Source organism: Seriola lalandi, unplaced genomic scaffold (genome assembly GCF_002814215.2).
Source record: "Seriola lalandi dorsalis isolate HSWRI2012SDOR001 ecotype SW California unplaced genomic scaffold, Sedor1 jcf7180002054427, whole genome shotgun sequence".
NCBI lineage: Eukaryota > Metazoa > Chordata > Actinopteri > Carangiformes > Carangidae > Seriola > Seriola lalandi.
Window position 1 is genome coordinate 273,758 of NW_019524980.1, and position 18,464 is coordinate 292,221.

General features: G+C 39.7%; 2 protein-coding genes across 2 annotated transcripts in view; both read right to left on the minus strand.

Annotated features, from left to right (window-relative positions):
* smtnb (smoothelin b) overlaps positions 1-9,250 on the minus strand; it is a 48,806-nt gene extending 39,556 nt beyond the window's left edge. The window contains exon 1 of the mRNA XM_023410646.2: positions 8,870-9,250. Within this exon, the coding sequence (XP_023266414.1) occupies positions 8,870-8,920 (51 nt within the window). The 5' untranslated portion in view covers positions 8,921-9,250. The remainder of the gene's footprint in view (positions 1-8,869) is intronic.
* A 1,005-nt stretch (positions 9,251-10,255) lies between these two features.
* On the minus strand, positions 10,256-17,961 carry trafd1 (TRAF-type zinc finger domain containing 1). Its single transcript, XM_023410671.2, has 12 exons — positions 17,557-17,961; positions 17,208-17,256; positions 16,913-17,048; positions 16,272-16,325; positions 15,734-16,172; positions 14,740-15,039; positions 14,601-14,665; positions 13,238-13,498; positions 12,986-13,124; positions 12,156-12,348; positions 11,903-11,960; positions 10,256-11,385 (listed from the first exon to the last, which is right to left on the minus strand). The coding sequence occupies exons 2-12, from the start codon at positions 17,240-17,242 to the stop codon at positions 11,347-11,349; spliced, it is 1,719 nt and encodes a 572-aa protein (XP_023266439.1). The 5' UTR covers positions 17,243-17,256; positions 17,557-17,961; the 3' UTR covers positions 10,256-11,346.
* Between the last annotated feature and the right edge of the window lie 503 nt (positions 17,962-18,464).

Genomic DNA, 18,464 nt, shown 5'->3' on the forward strand with positions numbered 1-18,464 from the left:
GGGGGGGTCCTGTGTGTTTGTGCCTGAAATGAGGGCTACAGTAATAATTTCCAGAGCAAGCTGAGGTTAGAGTGCAGCCAGGCAGCAGATTGGATCAGTGCTTTAAACTCACTTGTGTCAAGCCCACGAGTGAGTTTGCCCTTATAAGGACACATGGGACACTCCCTGCAGCGGAGCTGAAGTGGATTACCAGCTGCCACTGAGGAAGCTGGACGAGTACAGACATCGAGACAGACACAAATAAACAAATGAGAAGCACCGATAAGGTCAGAGAGTTCAAAGATATTTTTCAAATCTCTTCATTGCCTTGCTTTGGGGAAAAACTCCCATCTGAATCGGGTGGAAGCCGATAAATCATTTCTCAACACCTGAGGAAAATGATGCATGCTTACAGTGGGGCGGTGCACACACCACACCCACTGAAAAATGGAAATATAATCAGGATACATGAGAGCCCTGCAAGGTATGGGACTTTATTTTCTAAGAAGAGGGAGTTTCAGTCACCACTCTGCTGAGAAATTAACAAAGAAACGAACCAGATTCAAGGTTGAAACTCATTGTGCTGCACACTGAGCTTTTATTGGATGGGGAAATACACACGCAGGCAAGGGAGAAAGAAAGATTACTGTACATGTGGCAGCATGCCTTCTGTGAGTGTGGCTAAACGTGTAGGAAAGCTTAACCTTTCCTAATAACTGGATGGTAGGACAAAGGCCCAGAGCAGACCTGGGAAAACAGTGTCCCCCTTTACACTTGAGGTAGCAGGCATAAAGAAGAGACACATGGAGGAATGCATGTGGGTCAGAGGGGGGTATAGGCTTCAAAAACTTTCTATAGTTCTATAATGATGCACTGAAGGCAGATCTGAACTCACACATGTTGTGCATGTTACCAACTCATGCTCATAGCACAGAGACTTGCATTAGTCAAGTGGACGCCACATGCTGACGGATTAATCAGAACACACTTGATTATGCACACATGGTCGATGCTCTGATCTGAAGTGTAAAATATTGGCCTTTCAATTCTGTGCAGAGCCTCAAAGTTATTTCTAATCTTTGCTGCTTTGTTGCACATCCTTCCACCAAAAACAACCCTAAATAACCTACAGTCATAAAATTCCTCCTGGGCTTCATTCTGCTGCCTCTGTGAGACATTTTGGCCCCTTTCGGTTGTCTGGCTTCTCACACTTTGTCTTCTCTGAATGTGCTTCTCCTCAGAGCTGCAGATCAGGTCACAGAGAGGGATATCAGGTCAGTCACAGTCTGGCCAGGACAACCGTGCCCCACATTTGGGAGCTGGCCCCCTCGAAAAGGTTTCCTATCATACAACAAAGGCAGAAAGCTGTCACACTATTCAGATCTATTGTGATGCATTATTGATGAACAGTACAAAGTCTGAACATTACTTTGAGCATTCATTCACTTTGGCAACATTTACTAGTGGGCATATCACTTTATGTTCTTTTTATGTTCACTTTTTTGTTTCAGCATTTTATTCATTCCCTCAATTAAGGAAATCAATGCAGAAACAATAGGGTAGGATATTTACAGCTTCAGAGTCATCATACCTAATCATGGTAAACCAACAGAGCAAGGGACGTGTCTACACCTTGTTGGTAGGGTACGTATAGTGGTATCTTCCATCAGTGATCATAAGCAGAAGATCTCAAAAAGCATGACAGATTACAGCAGGAAGGAGCTTTCATAAATAAAGAGATAAGAAAGACTGCTTTCAATCCTGCACTTTAGCTGGGCCTGTCCTGTGAGCAGACCAGGGTCAAAGCAGGAGCAAGAGCATATGATGAATCTTCTCCAAATATGGGACATCGCTGGTCAAACCGAAGCCCTGCGTGACCAGCTCTTTTGGTTTAATGAGAGAAGAGCCAGGAGGTGAGAGGGACATCCCACAGGAGGAAACAGAAGGGGGGGGGGGTGAAGGACTTTGGGAGGCTGCAGAGCACAAACAGTTTGTTCTAATAAAGCCATTTGAGCCAGCCACGCTGACTCCGCTGACTCCTAAGATCCACCGTAGCTATGACAATTGGAGTCAGAGTCACACAGCGACAGACAGACAAAGCCAAACCAAATCTAACAGATCAGCTGTGTATATCTCAAGAATGCCATGACATTAACAACACTCAGCTGGAAAGCAAAACATCAACATCCGCTGGATGATTTTAGTGGATCTCAGGAAATGACTCTTTCCTGAGGGAGTCAATATAGAAAGGGCCAAAACCATAGAGTTTCTACATTTCTCTGACTCCGACTATATACACTTCTGTTTCTCTATTTCTTCTGTTTTCGTCTTCATTTCAAAAGTACAATCTTGTCCCAAGCTGGCAAAATGTGATATATTTATCTTTTTTATTGGTGTAATTCAGTGTGTGACTTGGCCAAAAACCCACAACATTTCTGATCCTGCAGACTGCGGCGTGCCGTTTCCTGTATGCCATTTTCCTCTATAAACAGAGCCACACCTTAGTATTCCAACATAAAGCCAAAGATTGTGAAAACTGTACCACAGCCTTGTCATGGTACCTTACAACTTAAGAATCTGTGTTTGGGTAAAGCAAACGAGCATCAAAAGCATCTTAATGTCATCTTAGTGATGAAGAGAGAAAACACAGCTTCCTCATTTCATCTTAAGTGGATATTAACCAAATTTTATATTCCAGTGTCATGATTTTGTACAAATTGAAAGACACAGAACCTTCGATTTCATCTTCAAATCCTCCTCACTATGATGAGGTCTTGAAAGGGTGAAGACAGTGTAAAAACTCTGTTTGTATTGGGACATCGTAGATTAGGCATGGAGACCATTGAAACAGCGGCCAAAGTAGATTGTACACATCTGGTAAGTGTTTCTTCTGAGTCTAAAACACCTGGAAAACAGTCTGAACGGCAGCTTGAAGCATTTGTCACCAAGAAAAAAAAAAAAAAAAAACTCTTAAAAATCTAAAGCACTGAAACTCAAACTGGGATTTGGTGTTGAAGGAGACAGAAGAGAAAAAGCACACCTTCAAATCTCTTATCCAGAACTTTTCCATTTGGCAGGGTGTTGATCCAGACAGATGGACATCACAGAAATCTATTTGCTGGATCACTTACCAGACAGACGAATAGACAATAGCAGCTTGGACGGCAAACTGGTTCACCCCTCAGTTGACAGCCACATTTTTTCAACATGGAATATATTTTGTCAAGTTGTAGCTCCTTTGTCCCCCTCTATAACCAGAGGTGGGTTCTGCTGGTTTGTCCCTGTATCACGCTCAGTATCGAACCAGTGCATTTTGAATAAACTTTAACGGTACCCTGTGGAGTTTTTCCACACAATTTTAGACACATTATTCACACGTGGCGCATCCCGCATGATTAACATTATAGTGAGCAGCCGACAGGGGTAGCTGCCTCCATAAGTGGTCACTATGTCATGCACAGTTTATTTGCCTCTGATTGATTTTCATAAAACTCCAGGGACTTAAGCATCTCTTTGGCGTAAGGGGTTGTTAGTCCATTTGTTCAACAGTCTACATTACAAAAAAATGAGGTATGACATTTTCCAAGTATTGCCTCACCACATAACTGCATGATTCACAGACAAAGAGCATAAGCAGTAATATACAGACTGTGGTTTACACCCTGTTAAACATAAGATAATGCACAGTGACAAACTGATAATTCACTTACTAAGAATGTAATCTCATTACCTCACCGAAATACCAAAGTATCAACCTCTTTGAGTGCTACTTTCTTCAACTTATTGTTAGACTGCCACATTATTCTTTTATGACATTTCAAATTGACAAAACAGTGTCTGGTACCTGTTTAATAATAAAATACGCTTATGTTTCAACGTCTCAAAATGACAAAACAATACCAAGTATCCACTTTAATACGGAAATACGACACACTGAACTCAATTTCAACTCTCAACTTGATACATGGAGTAACTGTTTGTTGAAATACAGCTGAAGTTGTGTTAAAGTGTGTTACGGTTTACGTCACTTTTCTGAGTTATTGTTTCACAGCAACAAACTACTTAAAGGCCACAGACCAAAAATAGACTCTGGTGGAGTTTTTACGCTCATCATCTCAGAGTTCACTTTGTTCAGTTTTCCTTTTCTCATCCTTTCAGAGCCAAGACATGACAGGCTATTTATAGCACTATCCAGTAACAAAAGTTTCCTGCTTTATCAAATAAAACAAGGGACTTCTTATCTCTCCGCTGCCCGGCCGCTTATTTGGATATTCATTGTCAGAGGCTAAAGTCTGCATATAGTAACTAAACAGCTGTCGTTCACCGGGTTGGGCTCAGTCCTGTCACTGCAACAGTGTCGATAACGGCCTCAGTTCAGGGAGAGAAAACTGCTCTCAATGTTGAGCTGCTCACAGCTCATTTCCTCATTATCTCCCCACTGACATCTTTGAAACTTAATCATACGGGAAATGCTTTGTGCAAATGTCAAGGGCGTAAATACCTGTGAGAATGATGAAAGGCTCAGCAGAAAAAAAAAAAAAAAAAAATCAGGTGTGCACTGTGAACCGTGGGCTTGTAGTTTAGAGCCTCAACATCTTGTTTTTTTATTTTCACTCCAGGTGAGAGATACACCTACAAAAACAACCTGTAAACATCCACTGAGGTCAAAAGTACTAACCGCCAGCACAAACCCAGAGGCAGCAGGTGTTATCACTGGTTAAGGAGCATAAAACACTCGAGTCTTTTCTTTGTGTGTGTGTGTGTGTGTGTGTGTGTGTGTGTGTGTGTGTGTGTGTATAGCAAGGAGCTGGGGAGCTGCATTCAAAGGAAGATTTGCTACGTGCAACAGCTTGTATCCACAAGCTCTTGAAAAACACTGCAGTCAACTTGTGAACGTCTTTGAAGAAAGAAAAATGGTTTTCATAACTGTTGTCAAGTGCTGCAATACGGTCTCTCTGCCATTGAAGTTAAATCATTTTTACTTACAAAATTTGATCAAAACAAAGAGAGAAGATATTTTTGGACAAATACAGCTCGTGATCACTTCTGCTTTGCGGATCAGACAAAATAAAAACACACCGCACATATATCTAAAAACATCCCAGACGACAGTTATATAATGCGGCGTAATTTTTCCGATTTATTCATTCCTGATGATGGACGCTGACATTTTGGACCTACCTCAGGGGGATAAAGAGAACCTGGGGACTGTGCTGAGAGCCTACAAAACAAATCTATTCTTCCTCTCCGACTGTAACCGTTGAACCCCTGTCAACACACAAAGCGTCCAGAGAGCCATAAAACGAATCCCCAGGGGCCCCATATATCACAGAGGCCGGGCCACCGAGCGAAATTGCCCTATTTTAAACATGTGTGAATGCTTCTGCTTCACCGGGGAGAAAGGACAGTCCCAGGGACCAGTTACAAATCATTACACGAGACGTCCAGCATGTGAGATCGGCCCAGCAGGCGCCACGGACAGACAAGTCTCCCCGCGGTCACCGCTGCAGACTACCAGCGGTGAAAGACGACGACATTTCATGTAAACATCGTCGTTTTACCAACATGTGAGCGTGTACCACGTGACACGACGACTGTTCCTGTATTTCCTCCCGTGCTGCGGAGCAGCTGGGAGTTTTCAGAGATAATTAGAAGGGAGATCATGGTGTGGCTGACAGATGCCACAGTCAAACCTGATTCTTAGTTAAGTAGACAGGTGTACAAGTGCACAGACACCTGTCGACCTGGCAGGTCCTACAGGTTTGACACACTGTAGCATTGCAGTAATAGCTGATAACGATCACCCTGGGAGCTGGCAGTCGCTTGATTAAATCTACTTCTAAGTGATGGTGGCTGGAGTGGTTGGTTAGAAAGAGCTTTCCTCCCGACTGGCTTTCAGCAGCTGTTTGTGTCCACAGATCTTAAGCGCCATTCAGACAGATGACCCGCAGCAAACGTACTCTCAGCTCTTCTCTCAAAGAAACTGGGACACCAACTGATTATTTTGGTGGATATTTAAATAATTGTGGCGGCCAAGAGAAAGGAAAAATGCTTCTCCTGGTTGCCATGGAGGGGATTAAATGAGCAATAAAAAAGGCAGCCTGGGCTTTGAATAGAAGTGTAGAGATGGGATTAGTGGCGTTAGAGAGGCCGCCATATGACCTTCTGACTGTTTAGTTCATTAAGTACAACAGAGGCCTGGAGTTTGTGTTCGTTGTCTAACTGTTGTTTAACAGCAGCTCCTCCACTAGTTTACTACAAGGTTAATTAAACCAAATGTCCATCATCTCTTACTCGCATCCTGAAAAACTTTTTTTTAATATTCACAAACTCCTCAACAGTTGCTGAATATAAACACAGAATAGTGTTACAGTTCATACAAACTAAACTCAAAAGGCGCCATTCGTGTCTCTGTGGAGCACAATTTAAATTCCATCAAAGTCCCACATGAAAATCTCCTCAGAGTTTCATCACAGTTTGTTTCCTTTGAAACCGAGTTGACTGTGGAAAACCCTGACACTCCAGTCACCACAAACATCATCAGTGAAAATGTGGGATTTTGGTGACCTTCTAGCCGGTGGTCACATCTGAGGGAGGGAGGCTGAGGGGAAGATGCTCGGCTCCATGAATGCAGCACAGCGGAGACGAGACATTTCAAGTGGTGCACAGCGATGGTTTGAGCGTCTGTGCCGCATGAAGATAAACCGCACAATTTCCAGTGTCTGCATGATGCTGCTGCATGATCAGATGAGCTCGATATCTCTAATAACAATGAGCTGAGTTTAATGCAAAAAACATCTGAAATTTAATACTGCATTTGAGGGACCATGAAAACAGAACTAGAAGTGTAAAGTTTGAGATTTCCTCATTCTTTTCTCTGCCAAAATTTGTGATGACCACTCGTCCTTTGTTTCCCCTTCCTGCTCCTTCCCTCTATAAATAAACTCATTAATCAACTGATCAAAGACACCAATACGCCAGTAAAAGTAAATCATTATACTGAAGGAAAAATATTATTTCCTCAACATACCCCTGTTCTCCCACTGTTCTAATGTCGCTTGTCTTGTGGTAGAAGTTTGTCCTTTAAGAGATTTATGAGAAGAGAGCGACTGTAGATCTTGGCCAAATGATTCCAGACTATGGGAAAATAATGGATAGAGACACAACATTTAAACACTGCCTAGATCCAAAGTAAACAGCCTTTTCTTGTCAGGTTTAGTGATCTTTAAGAACAGGGATCAAAATGTTTTTTTTCTGAGATGGCCTCTGCTTAAATGAGCTTGGGAAAACAGCTAGTGAGGATAATGACTTCAGAGGTCATGCTCATAGTGTGTCTTAAGCACCATTCAGACAGATGAGCCGCAGCGTAGTTTAATCTGACAGCTGCTCATGTCACAAAGCTAACACTTAACAATCAATATACAATCACTGCTGAGGAAAATAAAATGTTTTAGTATTATTAGTGAGTGTTCTCACTTTTTCACTGATACAAATCCTGCCCCTGATATGTTAGTGTTAGTTAATACAAAATGAAAAGCTAAAATATCAATACTTTGACTCAGATGTTTCATTTACGACTGTGATAAACCGAGCGCAGCTAAATCTAAACAATGGAGGCCTGACTCATGCGTCCTCGTAAACCTGTCTGTGTTTCAGGTGTGATGATATGTGTCACACAGACTACTGTTTCACCTTCCTCTGCCTCAGGAAATAATTAAGTTATGACTAACGTGACTGTGAACCAGGAAGTCTTCTTTTTTGTACATGTTCACTTCATCAGAGCTGATTTTCTGCTCACACTTCAGGTAATAGTTAAAACAGGACACAGTGTGTCAAAGTGAATCACCTACAAACAAAATGAATATCACTTCCCCTATTTTGTAATAGAGTTATGTCTGCTGTGTGTGTCACACGCACACACACGCACACACACACGCACACACACACACACGAATCACTCCCAAGTCTACATTTTTCTTGAGTCAGCTCTGCTCTTTAAAGTCTGGGCTACAACTAATTATTATTTTCTTCATGGCTCAGTCTCTCAATTATCCATTTGATTAATTGTTTAGTGTATAAAAAGTGTCCGAAAATATTAAAATGCCTATCAAAACTTCTCAGAGTCTAGAGTTACATCTTTAAAAAAAAATTCCCAATTACTGGTCCAGAGCTCAGAGATTTTAGTTTTACAACAACAGAAGTAAAAGAACAAAAACAGAAATAAAACAACTTGTCCTTACATTTGAGAAGTGTTAATCGGGCCAATCTATTATCAAATATTATGAATTTGATTCATCAATGAATCAACTGGTTTTAAAACTAGTTTACACTCTATTTGAACATAGTGTTCAACAGCTTCAATGATAACACACTGAATAATCACTACTTGCCTCACTTCTTATAGTCAGTCATTAAAAATGCAATTAACAGTTTCTTTCATTATTTATTCTGCCCGTTGTTTCCTCAATTCATAAATTGTTTGTTCTATGAAATGTAAAAAAAAAAAAAAAAAAAGGGAGGAAGAAAAATACTCATCAAAATTCCTCAAAAGCAAGGTGACCTCTTCAAATGTCAAAGGTAGGCTACACAAAACAACAAGTAGCACTGTGTGTGTTTTTCTTGTTTCACTACATAACAGCAACAGACCTGAACCAATAATGAGAAATTAATCCACATTATTCCCCTTATATGACCCCATCCCCATGAAGGGGAACTGACCAGTCTGACAGAACTTCAAATGATCTACAATATTATGAAACTAAAGACAGCGATGATAAACTGAGTTACATCCCTGCTACTTTAACTTTTTATTGGAATAACTCCCCAGTGTTTTCCAAGCAGGTACCACTTATCCCACTTCATCTTACAGCATCTCCATTCATCTACTCACCAAGGCTCGGAGGGAGGACTCGTCCAGCGCAGAATAACTCTCCACAGACATTTTAATCTTTGCAGGCAGGCTCAGGTGAGACGAGAAGGTCCGGAGCGTGAGTCTAGCTGTGATCTGGTCTGCCGGTCAACAACGTGTAGCACCTGCACGACTTGTAAACTGTTTTTGTTGTGTCTTTTTTCTTTCTTTTTTTTTTTTTTCTCACTGCTGTCTCAGTCTTCAGCGGAGTCAAAGTCACAAAGTTCTTCTGAGTCAACGAAAATACACTCGTGTCCCGCTGACGGAGGGCATATTTCGGTCCTCTTTTTGTCGACTCTTGAGTTGTAATGAAAGCACAAACAGGCCCGCACGCTCTTACGTTGGGACGTTGGCAGCTTTTTGAATACAGGATTCCCACTGAAAGGTGTAATCCCCGCCCCTCTCTGTCCCCGGCTTCTCCCGGAGCTCATTCAAAGCGCGCCGCTCTGTGGGAAGACAAGAAACAGCATCCGACTATGGGGGATGATTAGTGCCACTTTTTTTGGCGTGGACACTGAATTGTAGATGTTACAATCCATAAGGCAATATAACCAATATTATACCTAGAGTTTAGGTGTAAAACTGGGCTTTTTCAAGCTCTGTTCTCCTGCCCCCGCCTTAATACCTACAATATTTTACACCGATCAATCAAACTTTATTAATATAGCTCATTTCAAACAAATGCAATTCAAAGTTCTTTACAAGCAAGTAAAAAAAAACATAGGGGTTAAAACAGGTTTAGACACCAACAGTAATGACAAATCTATTTATTTCAATGTTACATTATAGTAGGTACATGTTTTTGAGTAGTACTAATCTTCCATCCTATATTATACTTTGTCTTATTCATATTCTCTCATTGTAATAGCACATTGTACTCATATATGAAGAGTACTTTTTCTTTCCCATTCTCTCCTCATGTTTTTAAAGCAGTGTAGTCTGTTCATTGTAATGATCTTATTTGGAGATATACTGTCTAAGGCACTGCCGCTGCTTAAGTGCTACCTTCGTGCTGATAGTAACAAAAATACAGCTCTCTGCTATAAAAACATTTAATGGAGATATTTGTGTGTAATTAACAGTAAGTCCTTTCTGAATCAAGTTTTACCAACTGACTTGTAATCTTTAAACACTACCAATATGACCAAGTGGCAGACTGCAATGCAATTTACAAAGCTCCTTCTGGTGCTCTGTGGCATTTGTCATCACATATGAAAGGCAGATAAAAGAAGCTCATTACGTGGTCAACTGAAAAACTTTTACTTCTTACCAGGGATTGGTACCATAACTGGTAAACACAGGCGAGCAAGCCATATAAGAGGCATGAAACACCACCAACAGAATACAAACTGGAGCCATGAAACCATGAATGTCATGAATATTTAATAACCACACAAGACAAAGAGCAGACAGTTGTACTCAAAAGGAATAGTTATCTACGTGCTATGAGTGCCCCAAGTCCAACTATATACCACACCAGGTGATTTCACTGATTAGTTGCTGCTCTCCACTTAGGCTAATTGATCAGATGTTAATTAGGAAAATCCGCTAATGTTGTCTATGGTTAAAAGGGAAATTTACAGACTTGACCATCTGTGGTACAAGGTTGCCTATTTTTTTTTTTATATATTCCTAAAGTGGAACCTATGTTACCCACAAAATATATGTTAGGAATCTTAAATCATATCTGGACAAACAACTTTTTCACACTACTTAAAAAGAAGGACAGGGGACACAGGGGACACTGCTTCAAAAGCTGTCCCATCATAATACCATGTATATAGTTCTATAGATATGATTAAAAAAAAAATCAAAATATTACTGAAGAGTATTTAAGACAAATCTTCAACAATATAAAAAGACAAATGTTCAATAATACAGTTAATTTTTTTCTTGGTCAACGATGCATAAATTTATCAAATCTGTTCCTAAAGCCCTTTTTAACAAAACAGTCTATCAAAGTGCTTTAGGTTACATAAAGATGCAGACACCAATAAGGACCATTAAGTAATGCCCTGAAAGAACTGGCTAATGGGTGAAAACAAAATGTCCGTGGCTGAAGTAACAAGGTAAAGAAAGTTAAGTTAGACAAATGCACACCAACAAAGTCATGTGTCTGTGTTTGATGTTCTCAGTCTTCTTAATGAGCCATGAAATGACTTGTATAGTTTGAAAAAGAAATTCAAATCAAATTTAGTCTGAATAAAATTCAATTTATAATTCATTTGTTAAGGCTAGATGTTATACATACTTAAACATTTCAAACAAATCTTGAAATAAAGCAGAATATGCATGAATAAAGCAAATTGCTAACTTAGACTTTAATAAAACTGCAAGATACCAATACTCACACAGGCACTTATCAGATATGTAATTTTCTTTTTCAAAAGTGTGCAAAAAGATAAATGACAAGCAGAGTAGGAGATTTGGTTTTACTATTTCTCCACTTGTTCCTGCTCTCACTCTTCCTGCTGCTCTTCATTCTGTTTCTTGGGGAACTGCAGATGGAAAAAATACAATCAAAAATTTTGCAATTTACACATGCAAAAATATGTTGGGGAAATCCACACTAAAGCATAATTTGACTAAGCTCTGTACAGATACAGTGTTACAGAAACATTAACTGGCCAATTCCACAGAGAAGCAGGTTTATTTGCTTAAAAATTTAACATTACAATAAGTACTTCTTTACTTTTTACTCCAGAAATCTTCTTCAACCTTCTCATGTAAATGAATATATTATACACACCTTTGTGTATTGCTTATATTTATCATAATAGATTGTTCTTCTGACATCCATTTCTTCTCCATACTACCAATTCTCATGTTTGCACATGGTCTTTACACAGATTGTAAACTGTGTAGAGTGTTTTGGAAGTTAAGATATTGTCACTGTCCTCATTATGGAAAATCTTATATATTATATATTTTCGTTTTTATGTTTAAGACTGAGAAGAATCAGAAGCTTCTAGCTTTGGTTTGTGTGGGTGTTCAGTTCTGTGTTGGGTTGTGTACCTTTGTCATAGGATTACTTCTGTTCCCTCTCCCTTCTTGGTTTTCTGGTAGTTGAGGTCTGGTGGACACAATCAAATCAGAATATTAGTAATATACTCTAAAATTTAATTACAAAAAACACCAATAGTTATTTGATTACGAAATTCTAAATTGGTCAAGTAGAACTACGATGATTCAATGAAGTTCAAAAGTTTGTTTCCATAGGACTTGATCATTGCTTTGACCCCTTTAGAGATGCAGAGCAGAGCCTGACCTGTCAGTGTCACAGAAAGATGAATGAGCTCCTTCTGCTTCCCTGCCCAGCTGAGGTCTGTTTTTCACAGAAACGTCACAGTTGGAGGTCTTCCTTTGACTTGGTAGTCCGATGTAGCCTCTCTGCCATTCCCTTTGGCTTTTCCCTGGTGGGCTGTGTCTGTCAAATCCAAAGTCCTCGTCGAAGAAGTCAGCTATATGTGGACAGCATATACAATGTGTGAATAAACAAGGCAAGAACCCAACAAAAAACACTGCACATATCTACAGACCCACTGCAATATGATGCAATCAAATAAAAATCACTTTACAGTGTATGTTCAGTGTTTGCTGTCAAAAGTGCTAATGTGTTGTACCTTTATGGACTCATGATTACACACACTTCAATATAATCATTTACAATATAAGCAAAAACACTATAACCTCAAAAAATTACCGAAGAGTTATATCAACACCTCTGACAATGCAAACAAAAATATAACATGTAGGTTTCCAAAGGTAGGATTTATTAGGATTTATGGCAAGGCCAATTTAATAAATAACTAGCCTATCTATCAGATTGAATTGCCAGTCATTTCACTTCATGCATTTATTGTTATAGATTATTTAATAATAATTCTATACTGTTTGAAATGCTAAAAAGATATGGCCAGCAATTCAGAGCTCTGGAACCAGGCTAATGAGTAGCCATTTACATTGATGTATTTCTTGCTCCTACACTAATATTACTAATAAAGTACACATGGGCATGATAGAATTAGTGAAGTTTTTTTTAGGGTTTAATATTAAAAACATATATTTAAAAATTCTCAAAAACATTTTATACATTACCTTGGTGCTTTAGTCTCCTCTGAAAATCTGGTGACATCTGCCCAAAGCAGTCTTTAGCAGGGCTCAGCGGTTTTATGACAGATGATTTTGTTAGATTATTCAGTGGATGGGCAGTCTGAGGGCGCATATCACATTTGTCCTGGTGGTAAAACACACAAGTGTCAAAAAACATGACAAAAAAAATGTGCAATTGCATGTCTGTCTATTTCTTTTTTCCCCCCAGTCTTTAATATTCTGCCACTAGCAACATACCTGATGGTGAAAGACGACAGCCTCTTCTAGAGCAACGCCACAGAACTCACATGGAATGACCACATCGCCCTCTAGTGGACTGGCTGGAGGACTGTAAGAGATCGGGGAGACTGAGCGGGGGAAAGTGGGGATGTTGGAAGCAAGTGTGTCGGGGAGGCTGTGCATCAGCCCTGAAGTATTCCTGCTCATCCTGCCCTCTTTAGGTGGAGAAGAGGGCTGCTTGCTGAAAGATGCAAAAGCAGAGGCAGGGCTGCACCCCGTCTGAAACAAAGAAAAGTCTATGATACATTTGCTTAAAATCAAGTCAGTGTCTGCCTCCTAGATGGAGATGAGGGCCACATGTTCAAACAGGCAAAGGTTGCAACCGGACTGTGAACTGTCTGAATCAAAGATAAAGAAAAGTATTCAAATGTTTGCACGCTATGTGATATCTGACTGGATCTGAGCATTTTACACTGATTAGATTTGTGTTTACGCAGATTTATGTCTTCATCATTGGTCTTGGTGGGGATGGAGGCAGCCTGTAGACGGGTTCAGAGGTGGGTCACAGAAGGTTTTTCTTCCTACACTACAGTTTAACTAAATTTAAACTGAAAGTGGTGCTAGAATCGGGCTGGAATATTCAATATCAACAAGTCCTGAATACAGAAAGCAGAGTAAACAGGGTATGTTAGGCTGGCTGGCAGATATGATGCAAAGACCTGGAATTATTACAATCTGTCTGCCTTCCTTTTCTCCAGTTATGTATTGTAGAGTGAATCAGCTGAGCAGTTTTCCCTTGAACACTTGGATATAGATATATAAAATTCTCAAAAGGAGAACAAGCACTCGCTCATGATGTTATTGTTTTAATCGTTTACTGGCTCTTTGGTCCAGAAAACAAACATGTCCACAGCTTCCCTGGCTTAAAAGCTTTGCTAGGTGCTAAACAGATGATATGATATAAAAACAAAAAACAACCAATCAATCTGCACACTTTTAAAGACGCTTTCAGTGACTGGCCTGCTGTACGTATATATATTACAAACAAAGAATGAAAGAGTACTTAATTAATTAATTGCTTAATTATTCCTTCTTTATTTGATTTATTCTAGAGGATGATCAGTTGCTCATTTGTGCTTACCTATTTTTCTCTTCACTTTCTATTACCCAAAGTAATTTCTGAGCTGTCCACATTGCAAGAGAACCTTGAACAGTAAGATGACTGCCTTTTTGCAGTAGGAATGACAACACACTTGGGGACCTGAAGTCCAGGTGAATGTGAAAATTGGTCAAAACAAAATCAACAGGCCATAACTATCCTTGAAAGCAGAGATTCTACCTGTTTATGGTGCAACCAAAAGATTAAAACTGGATGTAAAACCTGATGCAAAATGAGGTCCTCTTCTGGAAACAGCTCTTCACAAAACTCACACGGCAGCATGATATCTATAAAAAGAATGAAACCATTAACAAGTTGACAACAGAATAACTAATAAATATTTTAATCAACACTAATTTACCTGTTTGATCGTGGTCCTGGACTGCACTTGTGCTTGTCCCTGTAGTGAATTGTGGGTAGTTGTTGTTGGGTGGAGAGAGTGTAGAGTTGACAGAGGTGTTAGACGTCTTCCCGATCTTGTGGTCCCAGATATCACTCCACAGGTTTCCCTCTGTATCTCCAGTCACTGATTCTCCATCACTCTGCAGGCTGAGAGCCAACATGTAGTCCAGGCCTGATGAATCCTCATCATGTGTCTGACCACCGTGTGGCCATGCGCTGCTCCTGCTGCTGCTATTCAGAAAATGACTCTGACTCAGCACTAAAAGAAAAATGAATTGTACAGATATACAAACAAAGAGTTATAGTTAATAGCAGCAGCACAGCAATTTGGTTTATTAGCAAAGTCATGGGAGAAAAATATGTTTAAATGTTTTACGATTGGTAAATTAATACTGATAAATGATAGTTTCCAGGGGCATCTACAACAGTAAAACTAATTTGACAAAGATTGTCTTATATAAGGTCAAAGTTGAAGATCACATTTACAGTCCGTTGTATTTGTGTGTTACGGCCTCTGCAGGCAAGGTGTAAAGATTATGTCAAACAATTTTGCTGATACTATGGAGGAGCTGGAGGTTTAAAGGTACCCTGTGGAGTTGTTGACCATGAGAAGTGCTATGGAGCACTGTTTTCACTAGTGGCGATACATTCTTGCTGCTGGTTTTGCACTATTCTACTATTTTGACAGTGGTCGACAGTAACATGTAAAGAAGCATAACAGTGCAGGAACAGGACAGCCAGCAACCAAAGATGGATGTAAACAATGCAATTCTTGAAATAGTCATTATAACATGGGGAAGGCTACTGGGTGTAATCATAACTTTATAACATGAAAATCTCTACAGGGCACCTTTAGATTGCAGTTCTTTAAAGCTACACTGATATATTTTGGGCCAATAATAATTAAGCTTTGTTGGCACTTTTTTCCCCTTAAGACATTTAATAAAACTCACAGTGACTAAATGTTGAGCTGCTCGTTGAAGTATTCTTCCAGTCTCCTGAGCTTTGAGGTCCCCTTGAAGTGTTATAAACTCTGGGATCAACTGCACGGGGAAAAGCCTGTTGTTCTGCTGCACTGATGTTGTTATTCTTGGAGCCTCTTTCTTGGGCTTTTATGATGTTTCGGATGGAGTGGGCTTCAAACCATGCCCCAGGAGACTGTGGTTCTACTGGACTGCGACTCATCCTACTGTTGTTCCTCTCTTGGGGTGGTGTGAGGCTTCCACATAAGACTGGATGTACAGCTTGTTCTCTCAGCATTACATTGCACTTGCAATGTGGGCAGGGCTCAGTGCGTGTACCACAATAATCCTCATGCTCTTTGGACTGACTGAAAACAAGCTCCAGTTCACAGTATTGGCAAGGGACCAGCCGCTGAGAACATTCAGAGCTCTGCAAGAGACAACAATCACGAAGAAGTACAATTAAATTCTTTAATCGAGATGGTGAAAGGAAGATCAGATAGGGAAGGAAAAAGTTCTTCAGAAATACCTGGTGGACATCAATATGATTCTTCTCAATCTTCAAGCCACACTTGCATGTAATCTGAAATGAAAGTGAAATGTTTTTAATTTACAACCATCCTGTCTCAGTTTGACATTGCTTTCTTGTTAGTTAATTCCTTTAGGGTGAGGCTTTGAGGTCAATGATGACTGCAGTATGTTGTTGCTCTGATTTTCAACTACTGAAAATCAGGTTTAGGAAAACTGCAAACAGGTTTAGGAACACTCTAAACATCATCAGTAGCCAATATTGACAATAAATGTACTTTGTGCAAAAAATATGGTTAGTTCAACCAGCAATGCAGCACAATGAGGTGTCCTAATTTACTAAAATAATATCAAGGCAGAGTCAAAGATTGTCACAAAATACAAGAGTTCCCTCCACTGAGTGTAGTGTTTTCCCCTAGGACGTTATAAATGTCATGACACTGACATTTATTCATGACAAATAAGTGAGGCAATCAAAAAATTGAGAATTGAAATTTACTGTTTTCTAGGTTTGGGACAGATTCACTAATGTTCACACATAATATTGACACATTTTTCCAATTTTGGGCTGACCATCAAAAGCAGCATACATCTAGTGCTGAAATGATGTTAGAGCCTCCAATATTGCTGTTAAGATTTTACCAGTGTATGCTCCTGCTGCATGTGTTCATTCAGATCTGACCGGGGCACTGGCTCCTGGCACTGGGCACACAGGGCGATGTTTCTCTGACAGTGGATCTCATGGGTAGTAAAATTAGCCTCTGGAATGTCATGTTTGCTAAAAAAAAAAAAAAAGAAGAAAAAGAAAAAGAAAAAGGAAAAAAAAAAAGAAAAAAGAGAAAAAAAAAAGGGGGGGGGGGTAAAGGCCGTCATGAAAGCCTGTTTTCGCCACCATGTCAAAGTGATTGATCATTTACTATAACTTATTCATACTTACCAATTGCCACAGAACTGTGTGTTTTCATCTGCCATGGCTTTACCATAGCCTGACGACAAAGTGTAACGTTAGTTATTTATAACACAAACCAACTTGGTTGACATGCGCTGTTTTAGTGATTTTTACTTATTAAAACAGTTAAACATGCAACATTTGTAGCTACAGAAATGAATCTGTGGCTGATTAGTTCAATAAGTGATGTTTGGCGTGGCGTCAAGTTAATTGTACAGGCACAGCATCTGTTTACTGAGCTCATTTAAAAATAGCCCTGTGAATCATCATGGCTAAAGTAAAGAGTACAAGTCGCTACCACCGTCGTTAGCAAATGAAACTCTTCCGGTTTTCTTACCCAGTGTTTCCAGGCAGGTAGCAAACGTTAGCTGACAGCAACAGCCTGGATTGATGATGATATTCCCCGTCAATCTTAATCAACAAGCATCTTGGACCAACTCAAAAAAGATGGACTATGTTCGATGTGTTGGCTTTAGCTAGCTACTTAGCTTAGCATTAAATACGCAGCGCTTGACGCTAGCTATTTAACTTTATACGCTCTTACGAAGTAACTACAAAGCCATTAAGCTGGTAAAGATGGATTTTCGGACTTCTGCCGGTCCAGGCAAAACGCATATAACAGATTTGAGTTTACCAATTGTCAGTTAATTCACCTCTGAATTTATACGCAAAAAGAAGCTAACTACTTGATACGAGTCTGAAAAACAGTTCGCTATTTCCTCCTTGCGCTGTGTACACTGAATACTTCTGCCCCGAGTTCAGCTCCTCAGGCTGTCTAATACATTCCACTACGCCTATTTTAACATTTGCACAGCCAAGCCAAATCTTACAATAATTTATAATATTGCATTTCGTCTAAACACACTAAACAGAAGAGTGATTTGAATATGTAAGATGTGTATTTATGGCAGAGGTTGAGGGTTAAAGCTGACTGTAAGTCCAAACTCAGGGCAAAAAATTGTACAATCTCTACAGGCTAGAATTTGATTGGTTAAATAAGCAGCGTGCGCCTGTCAAACCGTCTCGGGTGACAACACTTTTAACTTCGATTATCGATTATTCACAAATACATGTATTATAAGGACTATAAAGACGGTTACTATACTATTTGTTGTCGATAATCACAGAAGTAACCCTATCAATTGAAATTTTGGCCAATCACATGCATTTTTCACAAATGTTAATCATCACAAGAAGTTTGCATTCTTTTGTACCGATGTCCATTCAGCATATAATACAAATATA